Source organism: Mesoplodon mirus (assembly GCF_964341445.2).
Source record: "Mesoplodon mirus genome assembly, chromosome: 3".
Classification (NCBI taxonomy): Eukaryota; Metazoa; Chordata; class Mammalia; order Artiodactyla; family Ziphiidae; genus Mesoplodon; species Mesoplodon mirus.
Window position 1 is genome coordinate 170,047,536 of NC_138978.1, and position 19,412 is coordinate 170,066,947.

General features: G+C 38.4%; 1 protein-coding gene across 10 annotated transcripts in view; it reads right to left on the reverse strand.

Annotated features, from left to right (window-relative positions):
• Window positions 1–19,412, reverse strand: part of DNM3 (dynamin 3) — a 591,572-nt gene that overhangs the window by 431,758 nt on the left and 140,402 nt on the right. For all 10 annotated transcript variants that reach the window (XR_014293317.1, XR_014293318.1, XR_014293319.1 and 7 more), the window contains exons 3-4: window positions 2,888–3,037; window positions 1,751–1,954 (exon numbers count right to left, since the gene is read on the reverse strand). Coding sequence is in view for 7 of the 10 variants with exons in the window: in XM_082612946.1 (XP_082469072.1) it covers window positions 1,751–1,954; window positions 2,888–3,037 (354 nt within the window). In the remaining 3 variants the exon portion in view is untranslated. The remainder of the gene's footprint in view (window positions 1–1,750; window positions 1,955–2,887; window positions 3,038–19,412) is intronic.

The window sequence follows — 19,412 nt, forward strand, 5'->3', positions numbered from 1 at the left end:
ATGCTGAAGAAGGAGTCCTGGTGATGGTCCCCATGTAGCCATCTGGAACTTCCACCTGCTTTTTTTGAAACCCCAATCTCAGGTATATTGGAAGAAGCCAAGAAGAAGAAAACCAGTCACTACTGCAGAACTCTGAAAAGGTTCAAGAACTGAAGGCACCAAGGTTAGTGTAAGGGGAGCTGAAAATAGAAGAACTAGCTGAAAATTTATATGGTTTACTGTTAGGCCACCAGACTCTTTTTCCCATCTTGCACACCCACACAGTTACTCCTCCTTGACCTCAGCAGAATACTGAAGATTTACTTTCAGAAGAGGATGAACCAGAAGGACTTTGGACTTAAGAAGACCTTCAGGAATGCCATTATGAAAGCAGAGGGATTAATGAAAAGTCTACATGCTGAATAGTGAGAATCACCCCACCTTCCCCCACCAACTCAATTCTTCCTTGTAGCTCTGAGACCACTGGACATCAGGCTTATATCAAGTCACCTCAAGAGAAAATACTTGCAGAATCTAATAGCAGCTGAGGAAGTCTACCCACAAAATGGCCAGGTCCCAGCCCAATCACCCTATGGAAAAGCCCATTAGTCAATGAATCCCTTTCAAGCACAGGCAGACCTTCCATCAGCTTTTTAGTGCTCTACTCTTAAATCTATGAGAGCAGCAAAAGATCACCAGTCATTTGAAAAAGGTCTCTAACATCAAAGATAATGACCAAAACAAACAACCAGAAAAAAAATGAACTCAGAGACATTGTAGATTACAAAAAGAAAACCTCAAAAAGCTCTCATTAAAATCTTTAGAGAAGATACTGCACTTGAGAAGCCAAGAGCATGATGCTATTTTAAAAAATAACATTCACAAAATAAGAAAATGCTGTTGGAACTTTTAAATGATATCAAAAATGAAAAATTAGAGGAGCTAAAAGTTGAGTAAAGATTGCAAAAAGTAGAACAAAGAGACAAACAGATGATAAATGAGATTAAAAAAAAAAAAAGAGGATTAATCCAGGAGTTTTAAGATGTCAATAATAAGAATTCCAGATAAAGAGACCAGAGAAAATGGGGCAATTAATTATTTTTTTTAAAAAGAATTCCTAGAATTGGAGAAGATGCATCTGCATCTTGAAAGGACACATCACTGAGTGCCATTCATAATTTCTTTAAACAGACACACACAAAGACCCATCATTGGAGTCCCTGAACATAAATTATTACTCAGCTCAGAGAAAGAAAAAGTCAAACCTCAGCATAAATAAGGGACTTTTTTGGATTCTGAAATGCCAGTAACAAATATATATTATGAAAGCAGAGATTTAAGTCAAATATTATAAACTAAATACTATCTTACATGCATTAAACGAGCTTCCTATTTTAATGAAAAACAAACAAAAACAGAAAAGATTTTTTATTGGGAGTATATTCAGATAACTCATAAAAACTAAGGGAAGAATCTGAAATCTGTATCAGAAATTTCTTTTATTAGCTGTTAAAATAAGTAGTTCATAACAATTAGAAATGTCTATTTTCCTAGATCTCAGTTAATCTTACATTTATTTATATAGGTTTAGACTATATTCCCCAGTTATTTTTCTTTCAGCATCTTAAATATGAAAGACCTAACAATATTAATAATGGTGAATTTAATTAATAATAAAATCAACTTAGGAGAATTTGTGTTACCTTGAAATATACCCAAACTCTTGACATTTTAAACGAATTCCCATTCGTCTTATGGGCCATACACTCACCTTGAGGATCAACTTCTTTAGCTAGTTTCAGTGCATCTGAGTTTGCAAGATCGGTGTTGGCTGGGGTAACAGCCAAAATCAGACAGTTCTCCCGTGTGATGAACTGCATAATCATTTCTCTGATTTGGTGCTCAATATCTGGTGGCTGATCTCCCACGGGCACTTTAGTAATTCCAGGCAGGTCGATAAGGGTTAGATTTAACACTATGGAAAGGAAAAAAAAAAAAAGGTTTTACATATACCGTCAATGCTGAAAGATATCAGCAATGCAGAATCATGTGTCACTTTAGTAGAAATAAAACAAGCTGAGCTTTACGTATTGTGTATCTGAAGAACTTCGACTCATGTGCATAGAATAAAAAGGATAGAATTCAAAATGGCTTTTCAAGTTTTCTCTATTTTTATAATATGATTGTGCTAGGCCAAATGATCATTTTAACATAATTTAAGAAGCACTGATTTGCATACCTAATAGTTTTCTCAGAGAGCTGTCACATTTGTTACTGGGAGCTATAATTCAAACACTGAACAATAAGTGAATATGTTGTTTGCCAGTCTTGTACATTGCCTTCAAATGGTGTAAAAATTCTCTGGGTAAGGTTTGCCCTTCCCTTTAAAAGAATCATACATGGGCTTCCCTGGTGGCGCAGTGGTTGAGAGTCCGCCTGCTGATGCAGGGGACACGGGTTCGTGCCCCGGTCCGGGAAGATCCCACATGCCGCGGAGCGGCTGGGCCCGTGAGCCATGGCCGCTGGGCCTGCGTGTCCGGAGCCTGTGCTCCGCAGCGGGAGAGGCCACAACAATGAGAGGCCACCGTACCGCAAAAAAAAAAAAAAAAAAAAAAAAAATGGAAGTTTTCATGCATACCTCTTCGGAATTCTAAAAGTTTCAGATAAACATTAAAAAAACTTTTTTAAATGACTTACTCAATTCTCTTTTAAAAGTTATCTCCTCCTGTCTCCCCATAAATAATTTTATGAGCTGTTTGGATCATACCATTTACTGAAGTATCTAAGCACAATCCTAGAAACTCGGTATTTTTTGAGAGAAAAAAACATCTTCTATAAATACTGTATGTTAATTAATATAGTAAAAATTTTTGAGGACAAGAATTTGGAATTTTGTTGTTTGACTTACCATGTGGGGAATAGACTCGTAAATTAATGGGTATGGAGGAAATCCCTTTATTCATTCCGGTTACTCGATCTGTTTCTGCTTCAATCTCATGGCGAACTTCATCAAAATCTGTAATTTTTTTTCCTTTGCAATGTAGAAATTCTGCATATTCTACAAAAGACAAATTAATACAACCTAAAATTCATGTACTCTTGCAACAATTAGGAAATAATGCCTCTTTAATTACGAGTCAAAGTATCCAGTATTTCCTCTTCAGCCATCACAATGAGAGAACACAGTAGTTAACAAAAAGTACAGTTAACTTTAGAAATATTAAACAGTTCAAATGCTAAGGCTGCTAAATTTGCTAATTTTCAGATAAGCAATTAAGTAATATAAGCAGTCTTTAAACCACTTAGCCTACTAAATAAAGAGAATTCTGGCCCTCCAAATGATGAAACAAATAATAGCAACCAATTGTCAAAGAAATTAGAGCTAGGGTACACAAAAAGCCTACTTACTAATCCTATTAGAATGTCCTTTTTCAATATCACCACTTTATCACGATGGAATGCTAAATTATATAAATATAGCTTCAAAAGGCAAGAAGATTTAGAAACAACGTTTGCTTTATTCTTTAAAAAGAAATAATATATGGAATATTTTAGCTTTAAAATATACTACTCAAAATACCACACCAATTTCTTTAATTAAAAAGATATTTTCTCAAGAAAAAAAAGATAGGATATTACAAAGAAACTATTTACCTGCAATCTAAAAAAAAAAAATCAGTATCTGTAGGCAGAAGGAAAAACTCTAAAGTAACTATGTAATAACAGAATATTCGTTTTTTTAAATTTCAGTAACATCTTGAAACTGTTGTGCTATCAATTTCTATATCTGCTTCCAGAGATATCAAGTATATGATAAACAACACAACTCAAAAAAGGAAACTGATACTATTAGACCTAAAAATTTTATGATAATTTTAACAAGGGAACAAGTCTTAACAAATACTTTAATTTCTCTAACAACTAGCTGAAGAACTGCTCCACCAAACGTAGACTAAGGCTAAGTATTCTGGGCCAGATAGCAGCTGAGACAATTATTGGTAGTCCTTCTATGATTCCCCACCATAAATATTTAACCTTCACCCACTATATGGCAAGGCCAACAGGGAGGCAACTACAAGATGTGGCTCATGCATCAATGGTGGAAATATACACAACAATTAAGCTTCAATAGGCTTCAGAAGTCTGACCTGAAGAGACCACTGCATCATCTGGCATTTTCTTTCGCATATTTACTTCATTGGTGCTGTTTTTATTAGATTATAAATTCTTAGATGATAGAGCCTTTATTTTATTTACCCACTCAGTGGTTAGGCCAGTACCATGTAAGAGTTTAAAGATAAGTAGAGGATAAAACAATAAGAAAAATAAAGAGGAACAATGGATGTCAGATCCTAAAAAATAAACAAATAAAACTTAGTAAGTAAACATGAGCCGTAAGTAATTTATAATAAACAGTACTTTTCAATTCAATATGTTGTGTGGAAACTGAAAATCTGAGAACTTTCGGCTATCGTAATTATTACGTTCATAGAATTAAAAAGTTTCTGGATCAGGGACTACATTTTCAATTATGTTACTAATCAATAATTCAAGTAACACAAATGTGTACTTCTCTAGTTGCCACTAGATGGCGCCTATTTGCTTTCTCTGTAGTAAACTAATGCCCTTCCAGAAAGCTGCAAAATCAATGCAATTTTCAAATTAGATTTAAATTCATTCCTGGACTTCTGAAAATGCTTTTACCTTGGAATTGAGAGATTGGAATTATGCAGTACCATCTCAAACCTCTGTGTCTTTTTAGGGATAGGGTTCCACAAAGAGATTTAGGGATGTATTTACTGAGCTCCTACTACTTCTCAGGCACTGTTTCAGAAGTTGGGTATATAGTAAAGTGAAAAAAATAGTCTCTAGCCTCGTGAAGCTTAAATTACAGTGAGATAAAATAGTAAACAGTGTTTGTGTGCCAGATTATAAGTGCTATGGAGAAAACTGAATACGGGGGATATTAAATACTGGGGAAGGGAGGTTGCTTTGTTATATGTGTCGGTCAAGGAAGGCTTCTCTGATATGATAAAGTAACATTTGAGCAAAGACTCAAGAAGCCATGCTTTACATAAGAGGATCCCAGTAGACTGCCTGAAGCAGACTATGCTTGGCATATTGGAGGAAGAGCAAGGAGGCCAACGTGCCTGGAGCACAGAGCATGGGGGAGAGAGGCAGGAGATGAGGTCAGAGCTGTGGTACAGACCTGGATGGTATAGGACCTGTGGGCCATTTTAAGGGCTTTGATTTTTACTCTAAATGAATGGTAGAGCACTTGAAGCATTTTGGGTAGAGGGGAAACATGAGGTGACCTAGGTTTTAAATAAAGAACTGTACTGTTGTGTTAAGAACAGACAGAGAGGTATAAGAGAAGAAGCTGGCTAGCAGAATAGTAAAGGTGAGATGATGAGGCTTGGACCTGGGTGGGAGTGGTGAGGAGTGGTTACATTATAATGAAGTTTGAAGGAAAAACCAGCAGGATTTGCTGATGGATTAAATGAGAGGTATAGGAGAAAGAAAGGAATTAAGAATAACTTCAAGGAGGCTGACCTCAGCAGTGAGAAGAATTTTGAAGTAGAAAAGACTGACATAAAGGAAGATGTTGGGGAGATGGGGTTGGGGATCAAGAGATCAGTTTGGCAACCCAATAAAAAATGGGCAGAAGACCTTAATAGACATTTCTCTAAAGAAGACATACAGAAGGCTAAAAAGCACATCAAAGCATGCTCAACATCACTAATTATCAGAGAAATGCAAATCAAAACTACAATGAGGCATCACCTTACACCAGTCAGAATGGCCACCATCAAAAAATCTACAAACAATAAATGCTGGAGAGGGTGTGGAGAAAAGGGAACCCTCCTACACTGTTGGTGGGAATGTAAATTGGTACAGCCACTATGGAGAACAGTATGGAGGTTCCTTAAGAAACTAAGAACAGAGTTACCATATGATCTAGCAAGCCCACTCCTGGGCATATATCCGGAGAAAACCTTAATTTGAAAAGATACATGCATCCCAATGTTCACTGCAGCACTATTTACAATAGCCAAAACATGGAAGCAACCTAAATGTCCATCGACAGAGGAATGGATAAAGAAGATGTGGTACATATATACAATGGAATATTACTAAGCCATAAAAAAGAATGAAATAACGCCATTTACAGCAACATAGATGGACCTATTGGTTATCATACTAAGTGAAGTAAGTCAGACAGAGAAAGACAAATATCATATGATATCACTCATATGTAGAATCTAACTTTTAAAAAGATACAAATGAACTTATTTACAAAACAGCAACAGATTTACAGATATCGAAAACAAACTTATGGTTACCAAAGGGGAAACATGTGGGTAGGGGGGAGGGATAAATCAGAAGCTTGGGATGAACATAAACACACTACTATATATAAGACAGATAACCAACAAGGTCCTACTGTATGGCACAGGGATCTCTACTTAATATTCTGTGATTACCTATATGAGAAAAGAATCTAAAAAAAGAATGAATATATGTATATGTATAACCGAATCACTTTGTTGTACACCTAAAACTAACACAACATTATAAATCAACTATACTCCAATAAAATTAAATTTAAAAGTTCAGTTTGGGACCTATTAAGCTTGTGATGCCTACTACACACCACCCACATGGAGAAACAGAACTGCCACTAATGGTTGAGAATCACAAAGCTGAAAGACACACAATTCGCATTCATCTCATCTGATAAGTGTATATCTATTCTGAAATTTTTACAGAAGATGGCAGTCAAGGGCTTGAGGAAAGGTTACCCTTTTCTAATTAGCACAAAAATGCTTTGGGGCTGGATCTGTGAGTCTTTCATCTAGGGAGAAGTCCAAGCTAGATTTATATATATTTGGAATTCATTAAAGTTAGGCAAGTAGATGAGATCACTAAGCGAGAGACAGATAAGGAAGAGGTCAGAGCACTGGGTCCCAGGTTTTCCAATGTTTAGAGGTCAGGAAATGGAGAGTAAGCCCGAGTGGTCAACAAGATAGGAGAAAAAACCCAGAGAGAAAGGTGACCCAAAGCCAGTTAAAGAGAATGTTTCATGAAAGGAGACTTTCCACTCCATCAAATACTGCCAACATGTCAGGTAAGATGAGAACTAAGAACAAATCATAAAATTGGGCAACTTGAGGGTCATTCAGGATGTTGAAAAGTGCTGTTAGAGTGGAATAGAGTGGGTGATAGTCTGATTGGAATAGACTTTAGAGAGAATAGGAGGAGAGGAAGTGGAGACTGGTTGCAGATATTTCTTTTAAAAAGTTGTGTTGTAGGGCTTCCGTGGTGGCACAGTGGTTGAGAGTCCGCCTGCCGATGCAGGGTACACAGGTTCATGCCCTGGTCCAGGAGGATCCCGCGTGCTGCAGAGCGGCTGGGCTCGTGAGCCATGGCTGCTGAGCCTGCATGTATGGAGCCTGTGCTCCGCAATGGGAGAGGCCACAACAGTGAGAGGCCCGCGTACCACAAAAAAAAAAAAAAAAAAGTTGTGTTGTAAAGGAGAGGAAAGAAGTGAGAGGGCATCTGGAGAGGGTTATGAAGTCAAGGGAGGGTTTTATAAAGATGGGCAAACTAATAGCACGTTCATAGGCTGATGGTATTAATCCAGTCCTGAGGAAAAGCTGATGGTGCAGAAGTGAGAAGGGACAAGTGCTGAAGTGATGTCTCAAGGAAGAGGGGATAGGAAGCGCTAGAAAGGAACATGCCAGTTCATCCATAGGAACAGGAAGGAAACAGAATAATGAGTACAGACGGACGACAAAAGTAGGTAGAATTGATGGTGGTGGGAGCATGTGAAATTCATCAGGTGAGAGTGGGGATTTACCATTTTGTCGAGTCATTTTACGCCTGTAAAAACCATTTCTGTATTCTCACTGCTTAAACCCTACAAAGACCATTATTTTTACCACAAAATACCACACACACACACACGCACGCACACACAGAGAGTGATCCTAAATGACCTAAGAGTAACCATAGCAGGAATGTCAACTTGGGTCTCAACTATGTCCATCACTGGGATTCAGACCTGCCCAGCATATCAGAAGGACTAATGGGCAGGAACCACAAAATCCCTATTTCTATGGGTCTCAAAGAGCTTCCTGGGAAATAATTCATCCTACAGGATAGAAAATTCAGGGAAAACCTAATCTAAATTGTCAGAAGGGAGCTACCTGTAGTCCATCCTCTACCCAGGTCCAGAGACTCATAGGTCTATGTCCCCTTCATCTCTAACAGTACAGTGATAATTGTCAGACCACATATCCTACTTTCTTATTAGAAAAACATGGCAACCATAACTACAATTCAGAATTCACAGCTACAGGATTATATTGTCAATAAGATGAGTCCTCCTAGCAACAAGATAAGCCACTCCTGTTATGGGATCCCAGCTCTCTAGCAAGCAGACTATAAATAGGTGGACAGTAGAGGTGGCATACATGTTTTTGAACAATTGCCCATAATTGCTATTGAGGAGGATCATCAGTCAGCTTATCATCACACAATCCCTGAATAAATCTTGATTAGCAGTGCAGAATTTAAAGGTCACAGCTTTACTTCCCTGCTGTCCAAAAATACAATTATAAATGAAAATCTTGTAAAGGATTACCACAAGAACAATGAATCATTTACTATACTCACGTCTGAAGAATATTCACATGAGTTTGGGGATGAAGGAAATTCTAACACCTAAGCCAAACCCTACAGAACACGCTGCACCAGCCAATCAATAGTTAGATTTTTTAAGAGCTTATAAGTGTGTATCTTCTAAGACTTTTATACTGTTGTAAATTAATATGTCTAAAGCTCTAACAAACCTCATCTTATGGTCCTGAGATAAATTCTTTCTCATAGAAAGGTACAGTTTCCAGTGGCACAAGCTCTCTTGGCATGTTCTCAGTGTTCCTTTCATTCTAAATGCTTGGTAGTTGGGCACTGGAATGATCTCTTTCTCAAACAATTCCAGGCTTCAGCCCAAGTTCAGTCTGAATGGAGAGTGATTAAATTTCTTAGCCACAAGCTCATATAAAGGTTGAAGGCTATGTGTATATAAGCAATGAAATCCTAATAATGCATCCATGAAATTCTTTTGTGTGTCAGTATAACCTATCTTGCTGAAATTCATAGTATGTTTTCAGTTTCACAAAATAAGACTCTAGTTTAAAAAGATCTTTCCTGTTTTCCCAGTATTAAAGCAAAGGTTAAGATACATTTTTATATCAAAGAATGATTGGGGAGAAAAAAGAGGATATTAAAGAAAATCAGAGCTATCATTCTATTTTATTTTTATTTCCCTATAAAGCATTTTACAACTGTCATTTCTGCTGATCATGAAAAACAAATTACGCTAGGTTAAACAGCTGACAAATTGTTTGGGGGAAGGATGATATGGTTTGTGCCTGGGCAGAATTCCAATCATCTGTGAAAAGCACAGCATGACCATAAGAATTTAAATATTTCCAATATGCCCCTTCCATGGGGAAAAACATTCATATGTTTCAATTAATCAAGGTTAAGTAGAAAGGAATTATTATGGAGCACAGGCATATAACCTCCTGTCAATCTTTATTCTAAGAACTAGGGTCCTCAATACTTTAGCTGGAGTTTTATTTCTAAAATGTTTTAATAGCAATGTTTTTAACCACGGGGCTCCAATGAAAATGGAGTACATTGGACACATAAACAGGGAATGGTTTTCAATGCAACTAGCTGAATCCACTGGCTGTAAAGACCATCTAGTATGACTACATTTAAAAACATATTTCCTTAAAGGCAAAGGCTGCATTTTATTCATCTGTGTTTCCCTAATGCCTATCATATTTAGAGAAAAGAACACCTGTAGATTTCTACCTTCTTTAAAGAAGTCCTCTTTGCATACCATTGAGCAATTTGGAAAAATGCTTCCAGAAATCCTTCAAGTCATTCCAAATTGAAGGCAAGAGCCTGGAACGTTGGTTAAGTAAGCAACAAGGCAAGTTAGATATGAATTATACAGACCCAGATATACAGCAGAAGTCAACTGTGTCCTAACATAAACAGGGAAAGTTTAGTAATCAAAAAAAAAAAAAAAAGGAAATCTAAAGAAACAAACAATTAACCTGAGGGAGTCCAACAGTCGGTGAAAGGTAGAGGTCCCAGTCAGAGGGTAAAGAACAATAGGGCGGAAATAAGAAGGGCCAAGATTTCATAGCAGACAAAAGGTGAGTGCTAGGCAGGTATTAGAGACCAGCTGCAGAGACCAGGGGATAGCATCAGGGCTCTGGTACTCCTGAGGCAGAGGAGGAGGCCAAAACAGAACTCTGGACCCAAGTGAGCCAGATGGTCCAAGGCAAAAAAACAAGGTGAGAATTCAGTCATGAAATGGGAGGTAGAGCCTTTTTCACAGGAAACAAAGCCAAAGCCACCCACATACACCTCAGTAAAGAGAGATTAATAATAGTATTTCCTTGATATTTACTGCTCAACGATAGCCTATACAGGTTGCTTGCCTAAGAGTTGGGCTGGGTCTAAAGCCTGGGTGAGGCTAACCCTACAGGTGAGGATTAAGTGGCCACAGAACAGTGCTGGCATATAAGACCAGGACTAACATTTGGCAGAAATCCATCCAGCAATACGAATTTGTATGGAATTCTACCACAAGTGCCCAAAATAACAATCAGAGAATCAGCAGCTGTAATACTTACATAGCTCAATTTAGTTCCATATTTTTTCAGAATGAGCTCAAAAAGTATAACAAAAATTAACTCTATTTCATAATCTTCGTTTCCACATAAAACACAATTGAGAAAGGAGACCTTAAAGATGGCAGAGGAGTAAGCCGTGGAGATCACCTTCCTCCCCACAAATACATCAGAAATACGTCTACATGTGGAACAACTCGTACAGAACAACTACTGAACGCTGGTAGAAGACCTCAGACCTCCCAAAAGGCAAGAAACTCCCCACGTACCTGGGTAGGGCAAAAGAAAAAAGAAAAAACAGAGACAAAAGAATAGGGACGGGACCTGCACCTCTGAGAGGGAGCTGTAAAGGAGGAAAGGTTTCCACACACTAGGAAGCCCCTTCACGGGTGGAGACTGCGGGTGGCAGAGGCGGGAGGCTTCGGAGCCACGGAGGAGAGCGCAGCAACAGGGGTGCGGAGAGCAAAGCGGAGAGATTCCCGCACAGAGGATCAGTGCCGACCAGCACTCACCAGCCCGAGAAGCTTGTCTGCTCACCCGCCAGGATGGGCGGGGGCTGGGAGCTGAGGCTCGGGCTTCAGAGGTCGGATCCCAGGGAGAGGACTGGGGTTGGCGGCGTGAACACCGCCTGAAGGGGCTAGTGCACCACACCTAGCCGGGAGGGAGTCCGGGGAAAAGTCTGGACCTGCTGAAGAGGCAAGAGACTTTTTCTTCCCTCTTGTTTCCTGGAGCGCCGCTTAAAGGAACTCCAGAGAGGGGCGTGAGCCACGGCTATCAGCGCGGACCCCAGAGACGGGCCTGAGATGCTAAGGCTGCTGCTGCAGCCACCAAGAAGCCTGTGTGCAAGTACAGGTCACTATCCACACCTTCCCTCCTGGGGGCCTGTGCAGCCCGCCACTGCCAGGGTCCCATGATCCAGGGGCAACTTCCCCTGGAAAACACACGGCACACCTCAGGATGTTGCAATGTCACACCGGCCTCTGCCGCCATAGGCTCTCCCTGCATTCCGTACCCCTCCCTCCCCGCGGCCTGAGTGAGTCAGAGACCCCAAATCAACTGCTACTTTAACCCCATCCTGTCTGAGTGAAGAACAGACGCCCTCAGGTGACCTACATGTAGAGGCGGGTCCAAATCCAACGCTGAACCCCGAGAGCTGTGCGAGCAAAGAGAAAGGGAAATTTCTCCCAGCAGCCTTAGGAGCAGTGGATTAAATCTCCACAATCAACTTGATGTACCCTGCATCTCTGGAATACTTGAATAGACAATGAATCATCCCAAAATTTAGGCGGTGGACTTTGAAAGGAACTGTAGAGTTGGGGTTTGCTTTCTGCATCTAACTTGTTTCTGGTTTTATGTTTATCTTAGTTTAATATTTAGAGTTTATTACCACTGGTAGATTTGTTTATTGATTTGGTTGCTCTCTTCCTTTTTTTATATGTATATATATATATATATATTATTTTCCTTTTTCTCTTTTTGTGAGTGTGTATGCATATGCTTCTTTGTGTGATTTTGTCTGTATAGCTTTGCTTTTACCATTTTTTCCAGGGTTCTGTCTGTCATTGGTGGATTTGTTTTTTGGTTTCATTGCTCTCTTCTTTCTTTCTTTTTTATTTATTACTTTTTAATTTTTTTAGTTTTTAATAATACTTTTTATTTTAATAACTTTATTTCACTTTACTTTTTTTTCTTTCTTTCCCTTTTTCTCCCTTTTCTTCTGAGCCATGTGGCCCACAGGGTCTTGGTGCTCTGGCCGGGTGCCAGGCCTGTGCCTCTGAGGTGGGAGATCCGAGTTCAGGATCTCCTGAACGAGTCTCGTTCACCAGACTTCCCGGCTCCACGTAATATCAAACAGCAAAAGCTCTCCCAGAGATCTCCATCTCAACACTAAGACTCAGCTCCACTAAACGACCAGCAAACTACAGTGCTGGACACTCTATGCCAAACAACTAGCAAGACAAGAACACAACCCCACTCATTAGCAGAAAGGATGCCTAAAATCATAATACGGTCACAGACACCCCAAAACACATCACCAGACGTGGGCCTGCCCATAAGAAAGACAAGATCCAGCCTCATCCACCAGAACACAGGCACCAGTCCCCTGCACCAGGAAGCCTACACAACCAACTGAACCAACCTTACCCACTGGGGGCAGACACCAAAAACAACAGGAACTACAAACCTGCAGCCTACGAAAAGGAGACCCCAAACAGAGTAAGTTAAGCAAAATGAGAAGACAGAGAAACACACAGCAGATGAAGGAGCAATGTAAAGACCCACTAGACCAAACAAATGAAGAAGAAACAGGCAGTCTACCTGAAAAAGAATTCAGAGTAATGATAGTAAAGATGATCCAAAATCTTGGAAATAGAATGGAGAAAATACAAGAAACGTTTAACAAAGACCTAGAAGAACTAAAGAGCAAACAATGATGAACAACACAATAAATGAAATTAAAAATTCTCTAGAAGGAATCAACAGCAGAATAACTGAGGCAGAAGAATGGATAGTGACCTGGAAGATAAAATAGTGGAAGTAACTACCGCAGAGCAGAATAAAGAAAAAAGAATGAAAAGAATTGAGAACGGTCTCAGAGACCTCTGGGACAATATTAAATGCACCAACATTCAAATTATAGGGGTCTCAGAAGAAGAAGAGAAAAAGAAAGGGACTGAGAAAATATTTGGAGAGATTATAGTTGAAAACTTCCCTATATGGAAAAGGAAATAGTCAATCAAGTCCAGGAAGCACAGAGAGTCCCATACAGGATAAATCCAAGGAGAAACACACCAAGACACATATTAATCAAATTATGAAAAATTAAATACAAAGAACAAATATTAAAAGCCACAAGGGAAAAACAACAAATAATATACAAGGGAATCCACATAAGGTTAACATCTGATCTTTCAGCAGAAACTCTGCAAGCCAGGAGGGAGTGGCAGGACATATTTAAAGTGATGAAAGGGAAAAATCTATACCCAAGATTATTCTAGACAGCAAGGATTTCATTCAGATTTGACAGATAAATTAAAACCTTTACAGAGAAGCAAAAGCTAAGAGAATTCAGCACCACCAAACCAGCTTTACAACATATGCTAAAGGAACTTCTCTAGGCAGGAAACATAAGAGAAGGTAAAGACCTACAATAACAAGCACAAAACAAGTAAGAAAAGGGTAGTAGGAACATACATATTGATAACTACCTTAAATGTAAATGGATTAAATGCTCCAGTGAAAAGACATAGACTGGCTGAATGGATACAAAAACAAGACCTGTATATATGCTGTCTACAAGAGACCCATTTCAGACCTAGGGACACATACAGACTGAAAGTGAGGGGATGGAAAAAGATATTCCATGCAAATGGAAATCAAAAGAAAGCTGGAGTAGCAATTCTCATATCAGACAAAATAGACTTTAAAACAAAGATTATTACAAGAGACAAAGAAAGAGACTACATAATGATCAAGGGATCAATCCAAGAAGAAGATATAACAATTGTAAACATTTATGCACCCAACATAGGAGCACCTCAATACATAAGGTAAATGTTAACAGCCATAAAAGGGGAAATCGACAGTAACACAATCATAGTAGGGGACTTTAACACCCCACTTTCACCAATGGACAGATCATCCAAAATGAAAAATAAGTAAGGAAACACAAGTTTTAAATGATACATTAAACAAGATGGACTTAATTGATATTGATAGGACATTCCATCCAAAATCAACAGAATACACTCTCTTCTCAAGTGTTCATGGAACATTCTCCAGGACAGATCATATCTTGGGTCATAAATCAAGCCTTGGTAATTTTAAGAAAATTGAAATTTTATCAAGTATCTTTTCTGACCACAACGCTATGAGACTAGGTATCAATTACAGGAAAAAATCTGTAAAAAATACAAACAAATGGAGGCTAAACAATACACTACTGGGACTTCCCTGGTGGCACAGCAGCTAAGAATCTGCCTGCTAATGCCAGGGACACAGGTTCGATCCCTGGTCCTGGAAGATCTCACATTCAGTGAAGCAACTAAGCCTGTGTGCCAAAACTACTGAGCCTGCTCTCTAGAGCCCGCGATCCACAACTACTGAAGCCCGTGAGCTGGAGCCCATGCTCTGCAACAAGAGAAACCACTGCAATGAGAAACCCGCACAGCACAACGAAGCGTGGCCCCCGCTCGCCACAACAAGAAAAAGCCGGGCGCAGCAACGAAGACCCAATGCATTGATTAATTAATTAATTTTTTAAAAAAGTGTTCTGAAGAACCTAGGGGCAGGACAGGAATAAAGACGCAGATGTAGAGAATGGACTTGATGTCATGGGGAGAGGGAAGGGTAAGCTGGGACGAAGTGAGAGAGTGGCCGGGACTCTCTCTATATACACTACCAAATGTAAAATAGATAGCTAGTGGGTAGACGCTGCATAGCACAGGGAGATCAGCTCGGTGCTTTGTGACCACCTAGAGGGGTGGGATAGGGAGGGTGAGAGGGAGACACAAGAGGGAGGGGATATATGTTTACGCATAGCTGATTCACTTTGTTATACAGCAGAAACTAACACAACATTGTAAAGCAATTATACTCCAATAAGGATATTTTTTTAAAAAAAGACCATTCCACCCAAAAAAAAAAAGAAAACACAATTGAGAGATAAACCATATTCCAAATACTGAAACCAAATAGGAAGCAGGTCAAGCACCTGGCCAAAATTTGCAAAGTGGATAATTAAGTCTCAGCAGCATCTGACATGATTTTCCTCCTCTTCCTTGAAACATTCTCTTCTACTGACTCCCATTATTCCAACTTTCCTGACTTTTTCTTCTTCCTCTCTTACGGCTCCTTCACCATATCCTTTGCTCATTGTTCCTTCTCTTCACCACTTCTAAATATTGGAGTGCAGCTAGATTTCCTCCTAGACCTTATTTTCTTTGTCATCTCTCTCTCCCTAGGTGGATATCCTATCCTCTCTTATATAATCTATTGGCCTTTAAAACAATATATATATATATATACATACACACATGTGATATATATATCAAATATATATATATCACATATATATCTCCCCAAATTCATGTCTCAAGCATTCTAATTCTAATGTTTAATCGACATTTCCACTTGGATGTCTAATAGATCTCAATATTAACATGTCCAAAACCAAACTTTTAATCTCCCATTGCCTTCCCCTCTCATCATCCACACTTCCTCCTCCTCCTGTCTTCCACATCTCAATTATTGATACTACCACTGAATCAGGTCCTCGAATCAAAAAACAGCTATTTCTACATCCCCTTTTCCTCCACTCTCTCCCAGTCATCTTCTCACTGCCTCCACTGTGGTCATCCTCCTTCTAAGCTGACGCCACCTGTTACCTGGACTACCGTAAAAGCATCCCAACTGGTCTTCCTGATTCCACTCTTGCTCCACTAAATCCATTCTCCACATGGCAGCTAGAGAGATCTTTCTAAAACATATGTCAGATCATGTTTCTTCCTTTTTAAAAAATTTTACTGGTTTTCCAGATCAGTCAGAAATATCCAAATTACTCTCCCCAGCCTACAAAGTCCTAGACAGTCTGAACCCTGTGTACCTCTATCTGTAACACTATTTCTACCCTCTGTGCTCAAAACACTTTAGCTGTAACATCCTCCCCACCCCAGGGTCCTTCTACAAGGTGCTCCTCTTCTGGAATGTCCTTCATCCAGATCTCTGCATGTGTGGCTCCATCCTGTCATTTATTTCTCATCCAAAATATCATTTCTAATTTAGAAAGCCTTCCTTGATCAGGCAAAGAAAAGTAGCAGCTCAGTCACACTCTATCACATCATCTAATTTACTTTCTTCTGTGCACATAATCATTATGTGAAGATTTTGTTTTTTATTGCCTGTCTTCACCTACTGGAATATAAGCTCTATGAGAACAGAAACATTATCTGCTGTACTCCCAGTACCTAAAACGATGAACTGCATCTATTGGGTATTCAATATATATATTTTGAATTAAAGAGCAAATAAACGGATGAGTAAATGAGTGAATGAATCAACAAATAAACACTGGCAGACACTTGAGGTTTGTGGGTATTGAGAAGAAAATGATCATAAATATATGACTTTTGACATGTTGAGTTTGATATCTTTGAAATCTCCAAGTAGAGCTTCAAGCAGTCAGCTGGAAATACATGTCTGGAGTTTAGTCCAGGAGCTATAAATGTGAGATTCATAGGTGCATGAGTTGTAACTGAAGTCATGGCATAGAAGAGATTCCATAAGGGAGAATACGAAATGACACAGAAAGGAGCCTTGGGTAGGTGCAAACTTTAAAGGCCAGGTAGAAGATAATGCATCAGCAAAAAAGACAGAGAGAGTTGGCCAAAGAGATAGAACAAAAACTAGGAGTATTTGGCATCATGGAAGCTAAAAGAATAGTGTATGTTTTAAGGAGAGAATAATTAATAATGTTAAAAGCTGTTGAAAGGGCAAGGTAAATACTAGCAAGTGACTATTGACATTTATAGAAATTGAGTATGTATTATATAGTTTCCTGTATCCTTAAACAATGTTCTATACATAATTTAAATATTTCTTGTTATTTCAAAGGTTTTTGCTATCGATTACTTTGCTAACTTAAAAATTGTTTTACCTTTTGTATGCTTTTCTTTTTATTGTGTCTCTTCTTCTGTTTTTAAGGCATATTCCCATTCTAACTGGCAGCGTTATATTTTATTCTAGACTGAGAAGTCCAATAACCTAGTATGTATGGTCTGACTCTAAATTAAGACTGGAATTGCCCAGAGTAAGGCCACGACCCTGCAAAAATGAACTTTAGGTCATAGTCTTTGTAATATTAATTTTGGCTGCCCAAGACTCTTTTTACTTCCTCCTGATAATCAACTAAGTTTAGAAACTGAAAAGAGGTTTCCAAATAAGTGAGTTATTACAGTATTATTAAAGAGTAATGAATGTACAATTTCAGAAACAGCAAACATTTCAATGTTATTTCTTGTTTTAAGAAGACAAAAATAAGGTGATCTGCCAAGTAAAAATCTGTGATTAAAGTGAAATCACTAGACTTTGTTATGAAAGTTCAAGTAATCAGACTGCTATACAAAAAATATAACAGAGTCTAAAATTTGCAAAATGAAAATATTTTCCCATAGAATCTTATACACAAGAAATGAAGTTTATAAATGAAATTTAAGTAGTAATCATATCAGAATTACAAGTGTATAAATATGTAACTTAAAAAATTCTCAAAATATCAAATTACAATATTCATTGCTGGATATATTTGCAGCTGGACAAAAAAAAATTTTTTCTATGAGTGTGAGCTTCTATGCACAATTTGTCAGCAACACTATTCCATCTAAATATTTTAACAATATCTTAGTGTGTTTGGTAAGCTCCTCAAATGTCTCCATGAAGGTCATTATCAGTTAGAAACAGAGCCAACTTAACTTTTTATGTGGTAAAAGGTATAAATAGAAGTTCATTTTTTACACATAAATATTCAATTTTTCCAAAACTGTTTGTTGAAAATACTACCCTTTCTCCATTGAATAGTCTTTCCACTTTTATCAAAAATCAGTTGTCTATATATCTGTAGGTCTATTTTTGAACTCTGTTCTGTTCCATTGGTCTATTTAACTATATTTATATCAATGCCACACTATCTTGATTATTGTAGCTTTGTAACAAATCTTAAAATCAGGTAGTGTTCATTCTCCAACTTTGTTGTTATATTTTAAAGTTGTTTTAGCTATTCTGGGTCCTTTGCATTTCCTAGGAATTTTAGAATCAGCTTGTCAATTTCTACAAGACAATTTAATTTTTTTTATCTTTATCTACAGCATTCTTTACAGTATTACTAAAGAATAGTTTTCTGGGCTTCCCTGGTGGCGCAGTCATTGACAGTCCGCCTGCCGATGCAGGGGACACGGGTTCGTGCCCCGGTCCGGGAAGATCCCACATGCCGTGGAGCGGCTGGGCCCGTGAGCCATGGCTGCTGAGCCTGTGCGTCCGGAGCCTGTGCTCCACAATGGGAGAGGCCACAACAGTGAGAGGCCCATGTACCGCAAAAAAAAAAAAAAAAAAGAATAGTTTTCTCCTCTGGCTCAAGCTTGCACATACACACACATATATACACACACACAGCATGTTTAGCTAAAAGCATAAGAATTTTCCCATGAATGCCTACTCTGCTAAATGCACTAAATTTTAACAAAAGTACATATTCTTAAAAATGAGACACACATCTCCTCTAAATTCTGTCTCATTAGAGCAAATCACTTCAGTGCTGTAGAGAGTCATACAAAAATATTTATTATCAACTGTGGCCCAATCACTAAGCAGTCAGAGTCAGTATGGGATAGCTTGGTAATGAGAGTACATATTTTTGCAATAAAAGTCTGAATAAATGAAAAATTATGAATGTATGAGAATTCTTGGGCATAATATTCAAAATTGATTGCATAAAACTAAAATGCAAAGTAACTCTTCTGACAAAAGGCCTTTACTACATAAATTGCAAAAATTATTCTATGACTCAGACAATAGAGCCAATATAACCACTTCTTGAAAACTTAAAAAGAGGAGAAAGGAAAGAGGGAGGGAGGAAGGGAGAAAACTAAAAATTGCCCCTAGTATGAAGAAAATTCAATTAATAGAACTGGTCAATTAGTGTTTGAATTATCTAAATGGAGA